The sequence below is a fragment of the Saccopteryx bilineata genome, chromosome 11 (assembly GCF_036850765.1).
Source record: "Saccopteryx bilineata isolate mSacBil1 chromosome 11, mSacBil1_pri_phased_curated, whole genome shotgun sequence".
Taxonomy (NCBI): Eukaryota; Metazoa; Chordata; class Mammalia; order Chiroptera; family Emballonuridae; genus Saccopteryx; species Saccopteryx bilineata.
In genome coordinates, this window is record NC_089500.1 from 33,517,159 (window position 1) to 33,541,259 (window position 24,101).

The following is a 24,101-nucleotide window of genomic DNA, read 5'->3' on the forward strand; positions in this document are numbered from 1 at the left end:
AAGATGGTCTTTCAAACACAAAGCATGTTGAAAAAGAAATCTCCTTTTTTAGTTTAGTTAATTCAGGGTTCCAGTACACTCTGGCTTTAACTTACCCTTTACCCTTCAGAAAAGCTGGAGCAGCCCTAGCCAGCAGTTTGTTCTGCTCTACTTCACTGTCCTTGGGAGGAGAGCTAGTTAATAAGACGGGAAAGCCAAGAAGAGCATAAACACGGCAATGCATTCAAGAATAGAACTGGCAACAGAAACGCCCACGTCTAGATCCAAGTTCCATTTGGACCGCTCTTATTATTTTGAAATGTTCAAGATGTTTTCAGATTTCCACAGAGTTGAATTAGGGTAGAAACCTGGCCTAAGAACCACAATTACAATCACACAAGCCACTGTGATCCAGATTTGACCTCTGCTACTTGCTTAACAAATAGATTGCATTATGCCTGGACAGAATAAAAATCCATTCAACCTTCATTACAGACAATCATGGAAACAGTCCAGTGGTTCACTAAGTCCTGCCAGCCTTTATATCTCAGTCAAGCAGGGCATTTCTCCAGCCTTCCCTATATTCTCCAACCAAAAAAATAAACCTTTGAGCCTTATAAATACACATTCATATTCCTTGCATCTATAACTGGTGCATACACACCCATCAATATAGCAAAATTTTTTTCATTTTTAGATTCATAATGAGAAACAATTAGTTTTTTTAAAAATTCATTTTAGAGAGAAGAGAGTGAGTGAGTGAGTGAGAGAGAGAGAGAATGGGGAAGAGGAGCAGGAAGCATCAACTCCCATATGTTCCTTGACCGAGAAACACTTAGTTTATTTAGTAACTGAAATGACAGCTTTAAAAGTTTAAAATGTAGTTTTATTGAAGGACAAATAGAAATATTATAATAACTAATAATGTGGCCAAGCCAAAGCTATGCAAGATCTACTGTAATGAATATGCATTCTTCATTGGGAAATGTGTTCATGTTTGGCATTACAAATGTACTTGTTAAGGGCTGGGTGAAGGGATTAAGCAAAGAAAAAAAACCTTATAGACACAGACAGTAGTATGGGGATTACAGAAGGGAGAGGGGATGGGGAGAGGTGGAGGAGGGTGGGGGGGATAAATAAATGGTGATTGAGGGAAACTTGACTTGGGGTGGTGAGCACACAATGCAACATACAGACCATGTATTATAGGATAATACATCTGAAACTTGTATAATTTTATTAACTAATACCACCCCAATAAATTCAATAAAAACATAAAACTCAATGTACTTGTAATGTGCTTAAAGAGAGTTTGCTCCTTTGTAGAATAAGAATTTGCCCTGAACACTGGTGTACCTAAAACTTCCCTGTCTCTCTTCATGGAGAATACAAGATTAACTGTCTGACCTTGTTGGAGTACCAAGCTTTTAATCATTGGGATTAAAATTATGAGGTTTCACAAACTTTCCCATCTTTTCTTTTTTTATTAAATGAGAGGCAGGGAGGCAGAGACAGACTCCCGCATGCACTCCAACTGGGATTCACCCCAGCTAGCCCCTATCAGGTGATGCTCTGCCCAGCTGCTGCTCTGTTGCTTGGCAGTCAAGCTATTTTAATGCCTGAGGAAGAGCCATACTCAGCGCCCAAGGCCAACTATGCTCGCCCCTTTCAAGCCATGGCTATGGAAAGGAAAGAGAGAGAGAGATAAAGAGAGAGGGGGGGGAGAGAGAGAAAGAGAAAAAGAGAGAGAGAGAGAGAGAGAGAGGGTGGGAGGGGTAGAGAAGCAGATGATTGCTTCTCCTGTGTGCCCTAACTGGGAATTGAACCTGGGACTTCCACATGCCAGGCTGACACTCTACTGTTGAACCAACTGGCTAGGGCCCATTCTCATCTTTTCATGTTCTAAATCACATATATGTATGGCTTATAAAGCAGTTAAAACTTTAAAAACTTTAATTATGTCTTAAGGTTTCACCACTCTTTTCAGACCATGAAATGCACAAAATTAAAATTTATAAATGAAAAAAATAAAAATAAAAATTTATAAATGAATATATTAAAATTATGCACAGTATAATTGAAATTCTTGTTTTATAATAGTATATACTATAAAATTCCTTAAATAGTGAAGTTGTTGGTAAATTTAAAATCAAACTTGATTTGTGAAAAAACTGGCAGAGAGCAGGCAGTATGATGTATGATCTCACTCAGTTTTTCAGAAATCCTCTATTACATAGCATTGCTATACTTAAAAAGTACAACTGCACACAAAATTTACTTTAAAAATGAAATGATTAATGCTTTAGGAGAATTTACTTTCCCAACGCACTTAAAGGCATTTTTTTCAGCATACTGATCTCCACCCACCTTCTAAGACTATGAAACATGCCCATTAGGGCCAAATAGTCATTTTAAGTCATCATAGTTAGTGTTTTCCCATCATTGCACCCAAAATAGCACTCTGACCCTTGTCTCCCGAAGACATCCCCCTATGTTCATTATTTAATACGGTTTCCCTGCTGCCCAATTACTGCCCCCAACTGCCTTTTTTGTAACTCAAGACTGATGTACCTACTATATAATTGACTTAAGATTCTTGCAAAACCACTCAAAACACTGTGTGATAAATCAATGGTTTTCCCCTCTAAATTAAACTATCTTCCTGCCTTGTCTGCTTTTCTTGCCCCTTGACTCCCAGATATTGTGGTGATATTTTCTAAATCAAAAGCTTAATTTTACTTGCATGGGTACAACTTCTAATACTGAATGCAGAAGAAGAAAGAAAGGACCAGTAGAGAAAAGAAATACAGGAGGATCTATCAGAGGATGTGTTTACTATAAACTATCTTGGTGAATCTTATGGGAGGAACCTGATGTGTCTATAAAGCTCAGAAGGGCCACACCACCACGTGGCTGCTGACTAATGTCAGCACTGGAGGAGCCCTGCAGACCCTGCGTATGGTGCAGGGAGGGAGTCGTCCAGATTTTCCTTTGGTGGCCCATTTGTTCTTTCTTTCAAACTCTTTGAGCCCCTCTCTCTTTTCTCTGTTCCATTTATTTGTCTCCCTCTTCTATTCTGTTTGTCTTCTTCCCAAGTCCCTTCCTCCCTCAATGGGATGAGCAGATATTCTCTGTACACACATCGGTGACCGTGGCCAGTGTTGGTTTAAGTCCTTTCACATTCCTTTCCCTTCCCACATGAATTTTTGAGAATCAGTTCTTGGAAAATATGGAGATGATACTATCTGCATTTATGAGTTTGTGGAAATCAACCATTTATTCTGTTTTGCTATAGCTCTTAATTTCTAGTGCCAGGAGTACTTCTGAGTTTTAGTACTCACTGTCCACATAGCTTCCGTACTTTCAAAACTAGCCTTAAATTCTGTTGCTCTCGACTTTATTTCTGGGAAACCAAAAATATGACCATGCATAGAGGAAGTCAAGTTCATGACAAAAACAAAACCAAACAACCACTCTTTAAAATAAAATGGACCTGGAACTTGGAGTTGATGGGGAAGCAGGTTTCACTTAAAACTTGGGTCTATAAAGACTTTTCATGTTAAGTATCTTCACCAGAATTTATTTTGCAGCTCCCAAAAGGCTTGAAGAAAGGGGGCAAAGTGCAAATTTTTTTCTTCTGAATTGTTGTGTCAGTAGTGACAATATGTAGTTTACTATGATCTCTTCAAAGCAATGTACACTTGTGATATTTTGTAGAATAATTTAGATTTTTAAACTTTCATTTTGTAGCTTGGCAGTTTAGATTATTTTTTTCTAAAAAATTTTTATTGCCTCACCAATTTCTTTTCAGTCCTTTAAAAAATAGCATATATAAAGATAAATGCTCTTCTTGTTAAATATTACACACACACACACACACAAACAGACAAATACAATGGTTCTGGAAGGATAGAGCAATGTAAAATATTTCATATTTATTTATTTAAATTTACCTTTTAGTTTTGAAGGGTGACAACTGATATCAGTAGTTTTGCTAAAGTGCAAACATTTTTGGGGTGTTCTAAGAGAACAAAACTATGCATAAAAGATTGCTGGGTTTTTGCTTAAACCTGATATATGTTTTAGAAAACCATCTCTGCTTATGTTGGATTACTATTTTAGACCTGGTCAAAGATATTTTTATTTTATTACATGTGAAAATAAAAGGATTTAAATAAAAGTCCTGGATGCAGTCTCACAGAGCAACAGTTTTAGAGAAATAAATTATGTTATATGCAATGATCACTGACACAGTGGTTAACAGGGAAATTATATTGAACCATGGCAAATTAAAACAAATATTTTCATTTTTATTAATTTTAAATAATCGATACACTTGTGTGGTATTTGGACTTGTGAAGAATAACTTGTAAAGTTGGCTCCCTCCTTAAGTAACTATCAGTGTGAATAAAAATTTTGCTTCTCACTCTAATTAACATAGTCTAGGGATAATAAAAAAGAGACCACAAGTCAATTTTGTCAGATAATTTCTTAAAAAATTGTGTTTCCCTTTCTTAGCCTAGCTTTCAATATCTTTGATCTGAGACATAAATATATATAACACATGCAAATCAGCAAAGAAGCATAAAGAACAGCTTAGGGTCTCAGTGGGATAATTAATTGTCATCACATCAAGCTGGCATGAAAGTCAAACTATCTTAAGCAGGTACCATTGAAGAATACTAAGAATCCTTAGCTTATATTGGATTTACTCTATTTACTATGTTTTCCCCAGATATCATCAAACCATATCAATTGTATTTTTACCAAGAGAGCCTCTAGAAACGTTTGCTGGCTATAGGGCATGCACGGACAACCACTAAAACAACTCTAATGAGAGAAAAAAGTTGTTAAGTGGAGAAGAGAGGTGATAGCAGTTTTAATTATGTACTAACATTTTAGTTTAAGAAACAGAGTTGAGTGTGAAGACTGGCTTATTTCAAGTTTGAAAAAAATCTAGCATATTAGTGCAGCTCAGGGGCTATATGGAATAAAGAAATAGCAGAGAGTGATTATTTCAAATTTCATAAAATTTCAGACAACATGTCCAGACGGTGTGAAGAGAATAAGAATTCTCAGGGTAGTTGTTTTATAAATGCATCTGTTTTATCATGTTGACTTATAAATTTATTTATTTTCCTTAATGAAAAGGATGGGCTTTAATCTTAGAAAAAATTAACTATGAAGAAAACTTTGATTTTCAAATCAAAGGCTGAATTCAGTGCCTCAATTTTACTTCTATTCATTTTTGATTATGAAAGCACAAATGCTTAAGATTTAGTTTGAACATTTTAAGTCAGATTAATAATCTGGGTTGATAGGTAAGAATCACTGGTTAAAAAAAGTGAAAAAACTGAAAAAGACAATAGTAATTAGTCTTTCTGTGGTTGAAAACCCAAACCAATCAATCCACTGACCAACTAGTCAACCAAACAAAAATGACTCACAAAGGCAGTTCCACTGGGAAGAATCAGAATCTGGGAAGCATATGGGGTGGGTGGTGTGTCTTCCCCATATGCACTACTGAGCCTAACATAATATTAAGTAATTAACTAAATGTTATTGTGACAAACCAGAAAAAAGCACATTAGATCGTGTTCAACACACTCAAGCAATTTTCTAATATTTGGAAGAGTAATAAGATCTGGCTAGATGCTATATATCATAGCCAACATGATTCTTTTCCTGAGTGGTTTCTATTACAGAGATTGCATCTATAAAAAAATATGTGAAAACTTGACAAGCTATTTCTAATATTTAGGGTAAAAGAATCTAGCTATTCAAACTTTTAGAGCACCCTTAATGTGGCTATCGAAAAAAACAACCATATATATATATATATATTTTTTTTTCTTTTCTGAAGCTGGAAACTGGGAGAGACAGTCAGACAGACTCCCGCATGCGCCCGACCAGGATCCACCTGGCACGCCCACTAGGGGCGATGCTCTGCCTAACAGGGGGCGATGCTCTGCCCCGACCAGAGCCACTCTAGCGCCTGGGGCAGAGGCCAGGAGCCATCCCCAGTGCCCGGGCCATCTTTGCTCCAATGGAGCCTTGGCTGCGGGAGGGGAAGAGAGAGACAGAGAGGAAGGAGGGGGAGGGTGGAGAAGCAAATGGGCGCTTCTCCTATGTGCCCTGGTCGGGAATCGAACCCAGGTCCCCCGCACGCCAGGCCGACGCTCTACTGCTGAGCCAACCGGCCAGGGCCAAAAGACAACCATATTAAAGAGACGTATTTAAAAGAAAAAGACAGATTAACTTTCTCACATAACCTAGACAATGATTTTAGCAAGACAAGATCTGAAAAAGGGGGCATGATACCAACAAAGACGGTAGATACTCATAGGGAAGATGCTGTGGGCAGTGAAGGGGTGAGAGGGCCTTTGGGTCCTGGCTTTGTGTCAGTGCTTGCAATAACATTTGCAAATGTGACAGGACATATATCATAAGCTTATATAATGCTACCCCACCATACATAGCCATTGGTGCTCTTTTTCTAGTGGTGGTGATAGAGTCCCATTGATCCACCTATTTTTTTCCTAAAAATGAATGCATTTATAAGAAAGCAATATAGGTTTAGGGATAAAGTTATAAAAAATAATAATAAATAAGAAAATAAATGAGGTGAATTAGTTCATGAGTTATGTTATTTGAGCCACATTCTACCTAATTGCTAATCATTACTGAATGCATACGTGCACACACACACACATACACACACATACAACTTTAAAGGGTTAAGGGAGAGTGCTTTTGAGAATTCCCTCTTTCCTTTTGAGTAAGGGAAAAGTGAATTAAATATATTACTGGAAATAGATATAAGAAAAGAGGATGCAGCAGATGGTGGTAGTAATCAGAGTTATACACTTGTAAATCTGTGAGTCAGATTACTAGGATGTCAAAAGACTTCAAAGATATACCTTAGTGCCCTTTGAAGATCAAAGCAGCATGCTTGTAAAGGATACTAGGTGAGCAATGCCAGGAGTTTATGGTGAGAATTCTGGAGTGGTGATTTCAATTCATCCTCATTCTGCTTTATCTTGCTAAGATCTGTCATAAAGGGCTAAAGACTCAGGCTAAATAAAATATCTGCATGGCAATTTTCTCTACTCTTTAATACAGATCAGCACATTCTTGGCTTGTTTAGATTTTATCTGATTTTAAAAGGGGAAGCTGGGGTGGAGTAGGAGTGAGGGCAGGGCTCTAGGTTACATCTACTTGTTTCAGTTCCAATCATTCAGAGAATAGAACATTTAACTTATGCCTACGTTTGGTGTTATGGGTTTCCATTAATTTTAGTGTATGAACGTGGCTAAGAAATTAACAGTGGATCACCATTAACATTATCAAGTGATAGAAATTAAGCGCTAATAGTATGAAATTGGTTTTAAAATTGCTACTTCAATAAGAATCAGACTGCTCTACCTTGGGGGAAAATGGCCCAGGCCTAGTGGGATAGAAAGATGTAAGCCCTCAAGTCTTTACTGCAATATGGTCCAACCCTGTGACATCGTCCTGGCCTCACCCAATTCGTGCTAATGATCATTCCAAGAGGTTCTTTCATTCAAGAGTATAAGAAATCACCATCTCGGGTCTTGCAAACTGTACAAAAGCAGAGACTCATCCAAAGAAGAAAAATCCAGCTTGGCACTCTTCACAGATACACCTTGGCCATGAGATCAATAAGATAAATGAAAGAGAGGAAAGAGCTGAGAGGTCCAGCTCAAGTTGGAAATTCTGAACAGAATCTCATGAAATCCAGAAGACCTCTCTCTCCACAAATAGGTACTACAAGAGGATTTTAGTGATGGAGTAGAATGACTAGCAGTCAAGCTACAGAACTACCACTATGATTAGTGATTCAGGGCTGGGATACTGAGTGTGTGCAGCGGTCAAGCTGATTTACACACAGATTTATAAGTGAATGCTCCTCAGCCACGGGGCTGGATGCACTTATCCCCTCAGGTAACCTGAGGGAGTCAAACAATGAGACCTCATTAAAACCTCCCATGGACAGAGCATGGCCCACTCAGAGAGGAAAGAAGTTCAGTGTACACAGCTTTATTGAACAGCACCCTTGAAACAGAAACCAGAGACCAATCTCCATGGTGACAGGAAGAACTGCAAACTTTAAACAATGTGTCTGTGGTTCACAGGGAATATTCCAAAAGGACTGAAAATTGGAAAAAAGGGAAATGATCATATTTTGGGTTAATAGGTACCATGCACCCTGAAGGTACCAGAACAGCTCAAAGCATTATAGGAATATTTTAGAGTACAGGAAGCCATGTTATCCATCTAGGCGCATCCACCATAAGCACCGTCCGAGCTGAAATGATATAAAATGACCTTCAGTAAGGATGGAGTCTACCTCTGCTTGACATTTGCAGAATGCACAGCTTCCTAATAAATGCACAACATCTTTCTTAACATCACGCAGGATGTTCTCTAGATAGATGCACAGACCTATGTCTCTTACACATTTTACTGTTTAGGATTTTGATTTAGAGAAAATGGTTGAATTTGCTGGTGGTTCTAGAAAGGAGTTCTAAGAGGAACACACCAAGGGCCTAAACCATATGATTTCACTGTGGAGGTTCTGTAGTTCAACTGTGTCCTCATTTCCACTGGCTACAGAATGGCTTAATTTACAGGAAGGAAACATCATGAACGGCCACACTCCAGTTATTCTGTTAATTACAATGATGGGGAACATCTTCATTCAGGTTCCTGCTGATGGGCAAGTACAGGAACATGGAAGAAAATCCAGCAGTGTTCTGGATTTTCCAGCAGTCTCACTGTCTTCATATCTTCACTAGAATGTTCCAGAATAGTACAGTGAAATTGGTATCTCAGAAACCTCTTCAGGGAAAAGGCTGATTACATTCATTTTGTAAAGCATGAGCCTGTATTTTTTTTCTACTGAAAGGCATTTGAAAATCTTCTGTTCACTTACTTACTCCAATTAGCCTTATCTTTGTTTCTGCTTTCCTGTGAGTTTTCTCCATGTGTTTATAAAGTAATTCTCTGGTGCTTTATTTGTGACATCTGATCAAATGACTTAATGCACTGCTTGAGCCCTGCATACCTGTGATGCTAGCTCTAAAAGAAGCACTGGCTTCACCTGTTCTTTGCTTACAGTAGGAGTGGATCATGTTAAAAGGATGATACATGTCCACCTTTAGTGTAAGCCCTTGTTATTATCCATGAAATTATGTATGTGGAAACTACATTCCCAAGCTTGGTCTTTAGCCTCTAGCCTCAGGAATGCCCAAGAAGAAGATTCTTTTCTACCTGGAGCTTTAAATTAGGAGATGCTTCAGAGTGTATCTAATAATTCTCCATTGCATCTTGAAATTCCAATTTCCTGGCTTAAATGGACCTAAGTTTTCTGACAGTAACTTTCTTAATGAAAGAGAATGCATGTACGTCAGTCGTAAAATTTAAAGTTATTCCACATTCTTACTGTGGGTGCACTGTAAATGCAAGTTTCCAGATGGAACTTTAATCCCCAAAGTGATCCCATTCCTTTTTAAATGCAGCCACATGAATGAAATTGAAGATGTGTGACAGATATTTACATAACTAGCTTCTAACAATAGTCTTCCACTCTTGGCTTACACTAGACTACTTTTCTTGCCACAAAAAATCAAGGCTCATTACCAAAGAGAGGGCTTATTATATAACAGGATTGGAACTTACCTCCTGGTAATAAAAGGACTTCCTGATGAGGGGACAGAGTGGGAGAACAGGGTGTCGTTCATGCTGGTTACAGGTCTGGGTGGCCTAAAACAAAGTATAGTGTGGATGGAAAGTTAAAGCAAGTAAAAGTCAAGTTTAAAAACTGCCACCCCTCAAGGAGAGGGGGTGAAAAGACCAGAGCTCTATCAAGAGCTAAATGTGTAATGGTTTATTTTTTATCTTAGGGAATCAAAGTTAGTTTGTATTCTACAATAAACAGATTCTAGGAAAAAAGGTAGACTTGTTTTTCTCAGTTTATTTAGTGACAATGAATATGATGCTATGCACATTTTAAAATGTCAACAATATATGCAAAAATTCATAGGAACTTTGGTTCTGGGTACCTGGTGTTAAACTGTGTTCTGGGATTTTGTTAAGACATGTTCTCTGTTGGATGAGGTCAAAACAGTAGGTTCACTGTTTCCTTTACTCTAAACATCTTAGCCAAAGTTCTGAAATCTTAGTGTTTTCATTGTTTAACTAGGATGTATCTTTGATACCAGAGGCTCGTTTAAAACTAATTCTGCCTTGAAGAGAACACTTTCACTTCACAAGAAGGATGCTAATTTTATACAAACGCCCTTTGTGAATTTTCAAAAGTCAGGTATATCAGATTTTAAAATAGTAAACAGAATGAAATCTCTTACATTGTAACTTTGCAAAAGTTGAAAAAAATTTAACTAGACCAACAGTTCTGGGTATTTTTTGCCTTTTTTGAAAAAACTTTTCCATCTTGCTCTATCTCCAGCCAATGAGGAAACAAGGAGATTTGGAATGCTTTTAAACTAGCCTGGTAAATTTGGTTTGTTAAATTCGGTCACTGCAAAGCTGAATATTGTAGTTTATTAGTAAATGGCTTCATGTGTAAGCTTCATCATAAAAATGTTGAATTTGGGACACAGAATGGCTAACCTGGGAACCATATGGTGGCTTTTAAAGGGATTAAAATTCCTATTTCCTCCATAGTCAAACGGCAAGTTACCTTATCCAATAAATAGGTCCCATTGGGAATTTTTTTAACATATTTACTTTTATAAAAGAATATTTCTACAAGATAAAGCCACAGGGATCTAGTGCAAGATTTTCTTCCTAGATAAAATCTTCTCAGAAAACATTTTTATAAAACTGGCATTCTTCTTGTAAAGTGTAAGTGTTCAGTTCAAGGAAGAATTAGTTTTTAACTAATTCTGACTGACTAATTCTCTGGTCACTCACTTGTTTTGTGTCTTATAACCACTTACAATTATGACTACATGTCTTCATAAATACACTGGGGACTATTGAACTACTTACCAAGTATCACTTTGGGCAGCAAAGAATTAAATAAAATAGAAATTGTTAATCATGGTAACATTTATAAACAATATAATAGCTAAGCACAAATGCCAAAATACCAAAATGTCACCCACTTAAGAGAACATTATTTGCCTATAATAATTTAGAATAGCTAAATTAACAACATATTTTAAAATTAGAAGTCTTAGATATTACAATCCCCCACCCCCAAAAAAAAGAAAAAAAAAAAAAAGAAAAAAAGACATGAGTCTAAATAATACCCTCATTTAGTTCAGTAAATAACACATCAGATTCGGGGCACTAACATTTGAATAACAAATTGGGAGAAAAATGTCTAAAGCCAAAAAATAGAAAAAAATTATTCTGTTCTAATACAGACTGAACATTCTTTTTTATTGAATTTATTGGTGTGACACTGGTTAATAAAATTATACAGGTTTCAGGTGTACAATTCTATAATAAATCATCTGTATTGTGTGCTCACCACCCCAAGTCAGGTCTCCTTCCATCACCTCGTAACCCCCATTGACCCTCTTCTACCTGCTTCATCTCCCTACATTGAACATTCTGCTTCCAGAATTTCTTATTGTTAGTTCAAAAATTTAGTATTTTTTTTACAATTTGCTTTTTTATAAGACATTCACTCTGAAAAAATATATTAGCAGTGAGGATAGGTCAGTATTTTGATTCAAAAGCTATCTTGAGAATCTGTTCAACATATAGAACTTTTCTCAGAAAAAAGGACATATTTTGTGTAAAATTTTAAGGGAATCCTGAAATTTTCTGTGGAACCCAAACTGTGTAGATAATACCCTCATTTAGTTCAGTAAATAACACATCAGATCATATTGCCACTATAAAATAAAGTTAAAAAAATTATACCCAGCCAATTAAATCACACACACACACACACACACACACACACACACACACGCACGCACAATCCCAAACCAATGGGTACAAGTCTCTGTGTTAGGTGATCCTGCAGTGTGACTGACTGAAAAACTGACTTTTATTTCACACTGCCTCACTTATCAATTCTTTTTCAAAGTAGGAGGCAGCATCCTAATTCCATTCTACTGCAAAGCTCTTAGAGCTGGGCCAGTCACACCCCCAACTCTCTCTTCCTCACACCCAACCGCTCTGACTGAACTTGGATTGAACGCAGTGGCTGTGCCAAGGGGTGGAAGTCCTGATGAATCTGGGAGAGTGACTCTGCGGCAGAGCACAGAGGGCACAGACCGGCCTTCAGTTCATTTTGCCCATTCATGAATAGTTTAGTGACTATCTCTGGCTATGGGAGGGAAAGAACAGCTTGTATGATGTCATTTTCTGAAGATGGTTGGCCCTTTGGAACAGTCTCCACGTTTATTTATCCCTGCTTTATTTTAAGGCTTATTTTTAGGAGGAAAATTTCCAAAAATAAGTTAACCACATTTTACAGAATCAGTTTACATTTGTTTTCTGGATGCATAGCCTGTGCCAGCAACAGGAGTCTCCAGACTATTGCCAAGGACACTGAACCCTCAAAGCCATTTCCAACCAAATCAAACAAAGTCCTGCAGCATTTATACAAATTTCATGAACATTCCACAACATACATTGGTAGTATTTGCTTAGGTCCATCAGACCAAAGAGTTCCTGCTTTCATAAGGGTCACAGGCTCCCCATAGAGCTGCTTATGGGTCATGTTCTGAACTGCCTGAAGCATGAACTTGGCATTGGTGAATACCTAATATCGGTAGGTTTGATCATCCACCTCTTGATGTCAACATGTAAATGTAGGTTCTGCAGGGCCACAGGTCCTGCTGAACTTGCAATAGGGAAGGCAGTCCACTGGGAGGGGGGAATTGCCTATTCTGGAGGCTTTCTGAGCCACCTGTGACTACATACAGTAATTCCTAATTGTGCTTAGAAACAGGCAATGAGCTTCTTTCTTTTAAGCCCAAGACAACATCATAATAAAAACACATACTTTGGAGAAGTATTTTTTAAAAGTCCATTTTTGGGATGTTCTGGTGATTTTCCTCACCAGCCTGCCTTTTAAACTTCTCCTGCACAGGCCACGATTCTTCTAAAGCTATGTAGCCTGGGATAATCAACAACAGTTTCCAGGTTTGCTGCCATCTTTAAGATGACTGGCTCTGCAGAAAATAAAACAAAGGGCTTTTATATTTGGTACTCAAAGCACATATGACATTAAGGTAAAGTGTGCTTTAAATTTTCTTACCACAGTGATTGCATTGATTGCTAACTTCCAACTGTGTAAACACCACTAACATCCATATTTTATAACTATGCTTTTTCATCTCTAGGTTAGTTACATTAGTGTTGCATACTTTATTTGTACAGCTGGGCACTTGTACTGTGTATCTCTACAACAAGAAATTATAACGGCATTACATTCATACTTTTTCTTTTAACGTAAATTTTATAATTTGGTCCCTGACAACTGATTGGATGTTGTCTTTGTATGGATCCAGACACGTGTCAATGAAGAAAGATGTCTCTTAACGTGGAGGGCAGGGACACTCACACAATGTGGGCCAAGTTGAGTGGCTTCTCAGGCTGGTCTGGGAACATGGGGTGCAAAGGTTCATGGCTAGAAGCACAGCTCAGTGACTTGCTCAGTGCATTTGTTAGCTTCTTAGCAGGTGATTTCTGCAAAGAATAAGAAAGAGGAGATAACTAACAGTTATGTAACATTTTATCAAATGATTTGCTTTTATAGTAGATATTCATTCATTCATTCATTCATTCATTCATTCATTCATTGAAGAAATCATCTTTGAGAATCTATTCTAAGTCATGGAGTCTGCTCAGAGGTAGACAAGCCAACAAGGAACCTGCCCCTGCTGCTTAGTGTCAGCAAATATGGTCATATGACTGTGGAAATAGTCACTGTGCATGGGACACCTGAGCTGGGACTTAATGGACCATCAGGAGTCTCTCTGAAAAAACTCAGAGGATTGAGAAGGTACTTCCAGATAGAGGAAGAAGAGGAGAGCAGGGGCAGGCCATTAAAGTCTTTATATGACACATCAAGGACTGTGGTCTTTATCTCAAATGCAGGAGAGACAGTGAAGAGTTTAAATCAGCAGGTGAGCATCCAACCTGATTCTAGAAGGATTGCTCTCACTTAAGAAGGAAGGAGATGCGTGCGGGGGACCCGGGTTCGATTCCCGGCCAGGGCACATAGGAGAAGCGCCCATTTGCTTCTCCACCCCCACCCCCCTTCCTTCCTCTCTGTCTCTTTCTTCCCCTCCCGCAGCCAAGGCTCCATTGGAGCAAAGATGGCCCGGGCACTGGGGATGGCTCCTTGGCCTCTGCCCCAGGCGCTAGAGTGGCTCTGGTCACGGCAGAGCGACGCCCCGGAGGGGCAGAGCATCGCCCCTGGTGGGCGTGCCGAGTGGATCCCGGTCGGGCGAATGCGAGAGTCTGTCTGACTGTCTCTCCCCGTTTCCAGTTTCAGAAAAATACAAAAAAAAAAAAAAAAAAAAAAGAGAAGGAAGGAGATGAACAAGAGGTTCTGGGGAATCCAGGTGTAAGATGTGACAGTGTGGCAGAATAAATCTAATCAAAAGTAAAAATGGAACCTCACTCTGAGTCATGAGAATTTAAAATTCATGTACTTTTTAGAGCATTATGCTACCTCTTTCTCATTTCGATTTGTAGAATGTTTATCTTAAAATTTCACAGTCAAAATTTTCAAAAATAATTTACTATATATAAATCTTTACCCAATTTATTTTCTTTCCATGAGAAATCATTTATAATTTTTTCATTTTCATTTACAGATAGAGCCCATAATTAGCAATATAATGATGTGACTTTTGTCCTCATTATTTAAAAGCTAAGCAGTAGGAGTACTGTTCAGGAAGTTCCACTTTAGTTTTTGCTAAGAGATGTAATGCTCAGAACACTTAAAACAGAAACACAATAAAGCTCTTTCCCCCATAAACATTGGGGCCCTTTTATCTTCTTGGGGAGTGAAATCTGACTTTGTAAAGACATTGCCCTGTCAAGTAATTTTAGAGTTCTCAATCTCTAAGAAAGAGGCTCCGTATTTGATTTTAGCATTTATAAAAAACAACAATTAAAAAATGTTTAGTCTTCAAACACCAACCCTTCAGAATCTGGGATAGAACAAGTTTGAAAATTGGTAATATGTTGACAATAAGAAGTAGAACGTGTTTTCTTCTATCTTCCACACTAAATTGTATTTCATCATCTGCATCAGTGCCTCCATCCTCACATGAACCACAGTGAGAGTGGGCTTAGAACTGGCAGAAAGCCCTCAGTATATGATGCCTTAGTGAAGAACTGTTACTTGAACTCAGAATCTGACAGAGGCCAAAGAATTAATATATTTACACTGAATATTAGTTCCCAATAATTCTTAGAAAGAATGCTCTGATTTAAACTGCATATACTAAAGATTTTATTTTTTTTTAAAAAAGAGAAAAATAAGTTTCTCTTTAAGTAAAGACTGTATGTTGAATTGAAACACATTAAAATATAGGAAAAAACCCATAAAAAGTTTGTATTTCTTGTAGAACTATTTCAAGAGGGTTTGGCAGGGGTGATGGTAGACTCCACAAAAACCAGTCTGCACACAGAGCAGTATTTCACTGAGCACAAGATAACATCCCGGGGACTGATCTTAAGAGTTTAACTGAGGCAGGAATCAGAAAACTCTAGATCAGCAGATCTGCAAGCTAACAGAGTCAAATTCCTTACATATATCCAGTGCCATGTTCTCCTGAGAATACATCCAACAGAGGGAGAGATGCTCAGTCACCTTTAACAATTTGCTCACTTGCACTATTTATGACAAGATGATCTGCTAATATAACCACAATATCTCCCTCTTCCAAAAAGGTAAAATGGAACAGCATTATTACGCCCACATTCTCCACATTATTACGCCAAATTCATGTCTTTGCTTTATTTTCCAGTCAAGCACTTAAGGGAACTCCAGAATCTTAGAAAAGAGAAACTAGCAATCATTTTTAAGCAATACCTTCAAAACACACACACACACACACACACACACACACAAAAACAAACAAACAAACAAACAAACAAAACAAAACCCAAAAACAAAAAACAAAAACAAACCCTAAAAACAACAAAAGTTGAAAAGAATCTTAACTTACTGTGAAAACAAGATTATGTTCCAGAAGATGCTTGCTGTTCGGTTCTATAAATCAGTACTGAATTATCTGTATTTCAAGAAGTAATGCAATTTGAGTCTTTCTATATTAAGTCTTAGGAAGCTAAATTGGGGTCAGGAACAATACGTAAGAGATCTCAGTAAGATGGTGGGTGAGAGGAAAGGGGGAAGCAGGAATGTTAGACTCCAGGGTAAGTTTGCTCCTTAATTCTGTCACCATCCTTGATACTCTCTTGCATTCTGGGTAACACTCACACATCGAACTTTAAGCATTGTCTGGACCTTGTCTTACCCATGACGTGTACTCTTTCATTTGGTGCTGGTTGCTATGGGAACCACCAGCATGTCCCCTCCAGAAGCAGTTCTGACAGAGCTGGTAATTGTGACACTGTTGGCATCGGTAGCGAAATCCCATCATACTCTCCTTGTGGCAATAGGAACACTCTACCGGATGGAAGACTAAGTGGGCAGTAAATGAAGAAACGACAAGAAAACCAAAGTATGAGCCAGAAGAAGGAAAAATACAGCCTGATGGGAACTGCATTTTTCTGCTGTGTGCCACGCTTTTAGATGACAGTCAATTGTGGCTGAGGGAAGCATTGTGTTTATTCCTGGAACCTCACTCCCCTTTTCAAGCCTGTGTGTGGAGGTGGAAGAAATGAAATAGGGTGGAGGACAGGTGTTCTTTTAACAACAAATTTCTGCAATACCATTTACTCTTTCTGCTCCCATCTCTTACAATACAAGAATATAAATTACCCAAGCTGGCTTGCCTCGCCCCCCCCCCCCCCATTCTCTCTGTCTCCAGGAGACCAGCACATTTTCTCTGTCTCCTGGAAGACTCAGGAACACAATGGATGAGCATAGCTGACTCTCCAGTTGGTAGAGAGCAACTATTAGAGAAATGGGAAACAAGAGAAATAAAAAAGAAAGGGAAATGGAGGGAGAGTAGGCAAACTGGATGAGAGAATTGAATTACTTTTCTAAAAAATGAAATAGCTAATGGATTTATTTAATGAGTGACATAGTCTCCATTTAATAGACTTTTTTTTTCTTTCCTAAGAGGCAAATGGATAAAGCCCAAAGAGATGTGTAAATGATCTAAATACAGTTCTAATTCAAATAGCTCAAAAACATAACTTTCCTTGGCAGAAAATTTAAATGATAAAACAGGCAAGGTAAAGTAGTTGAAATTTGAAGCTAACAAATCATCAAATTTAAGTAATTATCCATGTGCGATGAGCTAAAGATAGTAAACAACAACAACAGCAATTCTTGCCTGTGGTGAGCTATTCTCTAGCTAACTAGCCAGGGAAAATAATGTAAATAAGAGTAAATGAAGATAAAAAGCAAATTGTAATAACAAAGACATAACCTGTTCTGGATGTATTGTGTTCTGAATAAGCATCATAGCCTTGCTTTTCTGGGTCTTGGGAAAGGCTGAATGAGACTTGAATTTAGAGACAACTGCTTTGGGACAGGGCCTAAGGAACTAATTTCCTGCAGCAGGAAATACTGAGCTAGAGGAATGAAATGACAACTTTATGGCTGGAAGATGGCTAGTTCTGGAACTGTGAGCAGTAATATGAACTTAGGTTGCGTGATCTGGACCTAGGTCGCGCTTTGCTTCTGCAGATGAGTAAGAAAACTAAAACATAAATCTATGCTTGGTGGTGATTACAGAGAAGCTAGTTAACTCATTCTTTAAATCTTTTCCATGAGAAAAATAGCATAAATTTATAACTTTTAACTTAGATAATAAAAGCAGATGTTAGACATTCTGAATGGGAATTTAAAAGTAAGCTAACTTTATCTCCAATGTATATTAAAAAATATATAAAAGTTAAGATTCTAGTAAGAGATATCAGATAAATTATTTTCTATTTGAGTCTGGAGAAATCTCAGATTTAAATTGAGTAATAAATAAGAACATCTAATATTAGAAGGAGGCACAGAATTGTTTCATGTTTAAATTTCTTTAAACCTTGTTCTGGACTATATTTTACATTTAAATTTGTATATATCAATATTAACTACTTTTATTCTAGGAATATTAGCCCTTATATAAAAGTTTGTATTACTTTTATCTTCTACATAACTACAACCATTGAAAGCTTATGATTTGGTGCATATGACAAAAGATTAGTAGGGTTCTCTCACCCAATTTTTTCCTTCCCCTCCACCTTTTCCTGGCCTAGTGCCCAGGAAGAAATCCCACAATTTATATACTTAAAATAATTCTTTCAAAACAATCACTTGGAGTGGCTTGTGCCAATGTAAACCAATATTGGAAATTCAGACCTAAAACAAATACTAGAAAATATCACATTTCTTATTGAGATTCTTCTGTTGTATCAAGTTTTTAAGCACATCTGACTTGTAAGTGAGAGTACAGTGAGAATAAATAAGTTTTTGGAACTGACAGTCTTTATTTTGCAGAGCACCTGTAAGGTCTTCTTGATCAGGGAGACTGGTTTGTTCCATCTTAAATAAAGCGCTGAACAACTAAATAGACTTCCCTAAAACAATGTCTTTGGCTTAATAACTATAGGCTTGGTCACCTAATTTCAATGATTAAAATATTGCCTTAGCTCAGTAGTAACTACTCACCATTTTCTACATTTGCCAGTCGATGCAGAAGGGGAAGCCAGACCAGACACTGTGGGGGAGGATCTGACATGAGCGTGTCCAAGAACCCATTTAATGTGACCTTTTTCTGCATAAAAAAATTTAGAACAGGAATAAGTTTAATTTACCTGCTATGTAAACATCTTTTGAGATTGAAGGAACAAGGCATTCCATTGATCTTGAAATATATGAAGAAACAGAAATTGAAACTAAGTTCAGCAGCATTTAAAACACTGATTGTGTTTTATACTTATACACAGAACTGAATTATCTCCACTGAGGCTGAGTCAATATTATCACAAGGAGAAAAATTATTTTGAGAGCATCACTTTCATGGATGAGGCGCAGTATGAAAGTGATGAGGAAAGATGAAGAATAGACATTTCCATAAGGTTTTACCCAATTGTCTGCCATAGCACATGCTACAATTTTCATGTCAGTCTTCTACATTTGTAGAATAACTTCCTTTGCAAACTTCCTCAACCTTCGTAACATTTCATGGTCAACGTGAATGTTTCTGCTGTACAAGTTTAGGAGGGGACCCTACGAAGAGGAAGCAATTCCTTCCCATTAGGAGAGAACATTAAAAAAATTTCTGTTTTCTTTTTATATATCTCTTCTTTTAATTCTATCTGTTCCTGTCTTATTATCCTGGCCCTTCCTAAAGTATAAAATGAATGTATTATACCTTTCAGTTTCTCTCAAAATAAAAAAATAAGAAGTTATATTAACACACAATATTGTAATAGAACCAACGATAAAAAGTTACATGTTTATATGCACAACAATCACTATTTTATTTGCCATTTTGAATCAGAATATGAAATTGGATGAACTAGTTCTATTCATTTAGACAAGAAATCAGTTCTGAAGGGCTGTAGTGCCTTTTCAAAGGCTACATATTACACTAGTAATTGACAAAATAATTGTTTCAGTACTCTTTAATTATTCTTTCTTTATCGGCTGATATTTATACTTTTAGCCTTTTCTTGTAATACTCAATACCTTAAGATTTTTGTAGAATTGATATAAATATTATAAAAAGATAAATTATGCAAAGTATAAGTCATGCGATAATACTTTTTAAAAGATCCCACAATTTATGTACTTAAAATAATTCTTTCAAAACAATCACTTGGAGTGGCTTGTGCTTTTTCCAATGAAACAAAACAATTTTGGAATGTCATTATTCAAACTGCTGCTATAGCTAGTTTATGAAGCAAGAAATAAATGGCTCTTTTTATTTTTACTTCTGTTTCTTCTTTTTTATACTTCAAAATCACTCTGGAAGTTTCAAGAGATACTAAGATTCAACAGGTATAAATTTCTCCCTGTTGAGAATATATAAAAGGTTATGTAATGGGAAAGTCTAAAGGATTTTTCAGAAGGAATTTTGAGCACTGATAACATCTTTTTGAACATATAGGTCCTAATAAAAATTTTGAAATTCTATTATTCTAGCTAATTTTTTTTTTTTGGTATTTTTCTGAAGTTGGAAACAGGGAGGCAGTCAGAGAGACTCCTGCATGCACCTGACCAGGATCCACCCGGCATGCCCACCAGGGGGCGATGCTCTGCCCATCTGGGGCGTTGCTCTGTTGCAACCAGAGCCATTCTAGCGCCTGAGGCAGAGGCCATAGAGCCATCCCCAGCGCCCAAGGCCAACTTTGCTCCAATGGAGCCTTGGCTGCTGGAGGGGAAAGAAAGAGAAAGGAGAGGGGGAGGGGTGGAGAAGCAGATGGGCCCTTCTCCTGTGTGCCCTGGCCGGGAATCGAATCCGGGACTCCTGCACGCCAGGCCGACGCTCTACCACTGAGACAACCAGCCAGGGCCTCTAGCTAATTTTTTTAATGTGAAATATACTGAAGCATTAATATATTTACTGAGGATTCTACAACATACTACCTAAAGTCAGCAAACGCAGAAATAAACAAACAAATAAATTCAGACTCAGAGCAATCAGTTTAGAGCTTCATGCCACAGGCCAGGAAATAGATGATGATAAGGAAAGAGAGCTGAGAAATTTTTAGAAAGTAAAATGAACAGGACTTGGTGAATGGATCCACTCCGATGTCACCAACTGGAAAGGGAACTGGAGAGAGGACTAATGATCTATTCACCAATGCCTCCTCCTGTACTCACAGCCCCCAACTTCTCATCAATCACCAAGTCCTGCTGGGGGCAGAGATCAGGCACTTAAGCCCGTCTTGGTGGGGAGCGTGGGGTCAGAAAAGCTTCCTGCGTGGAAAGAGTTAGTATTTACTGTATCAAACCAACTCTTCCCTTATTGATTGTATGGATGTGTTTATGATCCTACATAAATTTACATAAACCCATGACTGCAGGAATGTCTGAAGCACTTTTGACTTCTCAACCACCAAGGAAACCCTTTGTCATTTATTTACTTATTTATCAATTTTAATTTGTTGTGTTTACATAGTAACAAGTGTTCTTCAGAATATATCTCCCTCCCTTCCCCTGCCGTGTTCTCCTTGATAACCCCTTTGCCCCTCCTCCTACCAGCTTCCCTCCATCCCTCCATGATTTACAATCCTGCCCTCGATCTCTCTGTGTTATGTGTATATACTTTCACTAATGTCTTTCTTTTCTTTGATCCCCTCCTCTCATCCCTTTTCCCTCTGTTTTTCCTCTGGACTCTTTGACCCCTTCTCTGCCTCTCTTCCCGTTCCTCAGTTCTCTGTTCATTGTATTCCTCATATGAGTGAGGTCATATGATATTTTTCTTTCTCTGTCTGGCTTATTTCACTTAGCATAATAGTAGACTCCAGGTCCATCCAGGTTTTGACCACCAAGGAAACCTTGATGAAGTTGACTGGCTCGACAGTAAACGCTGTTTTTCAGTGACTGCTATGCGCTGATTTCTTATTTAGGAGAACTTTTTAGAAGACTTTCTTGATTAGTTTGGATTTTTAAAAAAGTGTAAACAAACTTCAATTTATGGATTTGTAAACCACCATTGTGCTGTGCTGGAGAGTGGAGCTAGACATGAAGACTATCCTCATGACTAGAGAGATAGAAACATGGAGTGCCCCCCAAACCAAGCACCTTCCCTGGGCTAACATGTCACTCTGAGCCCTAAATATGGCATGTCGTGGAAGACATAGGTAGTAGCCATGTCCATCATATTTTGGGACTCCTGAAGTGCGATGTGGCATGTGCCATATTTTTTTTGTCTTCTTTGCTAGACATTAATGAAACTTGGTGGTGGGTCAGTCTTGTGTTTCATATGATGCTGAGTGACAATTCAGCCCTTTTGATAATATAATGAGAATAATGCTACTGCTATTTTAGGGTTGTTGTAAAAATTAAATTTGACAATCCAGTAAAAAAAAACTTAGCATGGTGCCTGGCTCATAGTAGACATCGCTTGTTATTATCCACATAGGTCAAGTTTAGTTACTCACAGGTCATTTGTTAGAGACTGAAAGATATACTACAGGTTATCATGAAAAAGAACTTGTCTAAGCAGTGACTTGGACACGCAGAAGGAGAGCAACCACTGTTTGAAAGACACTTCCTTAAATGCATTCTTTCCTACCTGTTGAGAGAAACAGGATCTAGCTGACTGTTCTGTGTAACCAAATGAAGGGCCTTCAAAAACAGCAGTGGGTAGTTTGAGAACTTCCCGTAGAAACTGATCATATCGTCCATAAACCATCACCCCGCTGGAGTCAGAAATCATTGAGAAAATATCTGATGGAAGAGAAAGAAAAGATATTTATTCATAACATAAACATTTCCCACTGTTTCAGTTCAACATATCTGCTTCAAATAAAAATGTGGCAGAATAAACAGTATTTATAAAAGAATAATATAAAAGTTAATTTTTATGCTGAAACATTCCTGGCATGTTGTTTTCTTTGTTATCTCTTTGTAGATGATTCTGGCACACAGCATTAACTAATAATTTGGATAAAATTAGCATATTTTGATAAGACAGAGAACATAACATTATTTTGGGGCAATTATTAACTCCTACATAACTCAATGGGAGGAGATTTTGTATATGTGAGAAACATGCAATGGAAACTGTACTACAGCATTGGGGGTGTAGGTGTGGGTGTTTTTGTGTGTGGTTATCTAGCCAGACAGCTATTTATGCACTTATATTATCAACAAGAAGTTTGAATTTTGGTTTAAGATATTAAAAAATGAAAGACATAATAGGGATAAGGAGGTAACAAAAACACCTGATGAACCCTCTACAGAAACAGAAAACTTTCTATAAATCATAGTTTTCTGGGTGGAAAGCGTTTGATGTACAGGAAAGGGTCTTCTGATGCATGCAGTCAAGAGGAAGCCCGGCCTTGTGGATGATCAATGAGGGAAAGTCAGGGTCTGAGATTACTCTCAGCAGAGCCTATGGCTCCACTGAACCTCTGTTCTTCAGTTTCTGCCACCTTGTGCACTTAATGAATATTAATGGCATAATTTCCCAAGGTACTTTATAATTCCTTTGTGGAAAATCACTATTGGAACGAAGGGGTTTGCTAGCATACAGTTTGTCACCATGCTAGATTGTAATGAGGCCAGCACAGCTGCAGGGATAAACTATTGTAAATTCAATGTGCTACCTCTGTTCATTTTGGGCTTAATATTTCAAGGTCAAAATGTAATCTGGAGGCATTCTTTTTATATTGCAGTCAGATGCTAACTATGTTATAGACTTTCATTGAATTGTATGTTAAGGATGTGAATTGGCTTTCATATTCTCTAAATACTCCAGTTATGAACGATGTCTATGGTGTTTCAAATATACTGCTCACAAAGATTAGGGGATATTTTATTGCTTCATATTCATTTTGAAATATCCCTTAATTTTTGTGAGCAGTATAGTTAACAATGAGGCTATCAAAATTCTGAGTAAAATATTAATCCAACTTTACAATGTTGTTTACTTAATGAACTTTGTCTCTTATGTTTCATTATAATTAATTAAAAATAAAAATGTTGCCAAAGGCAAAAAACTCCTACTACAGCAAAAAACTCTTATGTTATTCCAAATAAAGGAACTCAAGAATTCCAATGAAAAGGTGGAAAAGAAACCCGGGAAAAGTAATGGACTTGCTTATTAGAGCTGCCATTTTGTTTGCTTTTAGGCAGGCCACTTCACTATAATTGGGCCATTGAGGCTTGGATTGTCTAGCTGGAACACGTTTTGAAAAGGAGACTAGGCCTTTCAAATCTCCCACTGAATGGGTTCAGACTACATCTCTAACTGGAGAAAAAGCAGAAGGAGTGCCAACAGTGAACTTTCATG

The 24,101-nt window shown here is 37.6% G+C and overlaps 1 protein-coding gene across 15 annotated transcripts in view; it reads right to left on the minus strand.

The window, feature by feature from the left end:
* Positions 1-24,101, minus strand: part of DTNA (dystrobrevin alpha) — a 395,762-nt gene that overhangs the window by 65,007 nt on the left and 306,654 nt on the right. For 9 of the 15 annotated variants that reach the window (XM_066246831.1, XM_066246834.1, XM_066246833.1 and 6 more), the window contains 6 exons: positions 22,380-22,534; positions 18,803-18,908; positions 16,485-16,651; positions 13,553-13,677; positions 9,682-9,765; positions 96-173 (listed from right to left, as the gene is read on the minus strand). In XM_066246831.1, coding sequence (XP_066102928.1) covers positions 96-173; positions 9,682-9,765; positions 13,553-13,677; positions 16,485-16,651; positions 18,803-18,908; positions 22,380-22,534 — 715 coding nt within the window. Of the gene's footprint in view, positions 1-95; positions 174-8,024; positions 8,309-9,681; positions 9,766-13,552; positions 13,678-16,484; positions 16,652-18,802; positions 18,909-22,379; positions 22,535-24,101 lie in introns of those variants that run through there. The other 6 variants (XM_066246840.1, XM_066246839.1, XM_066246843.1 and 3 more) reach the window with 2 other exon arrangements.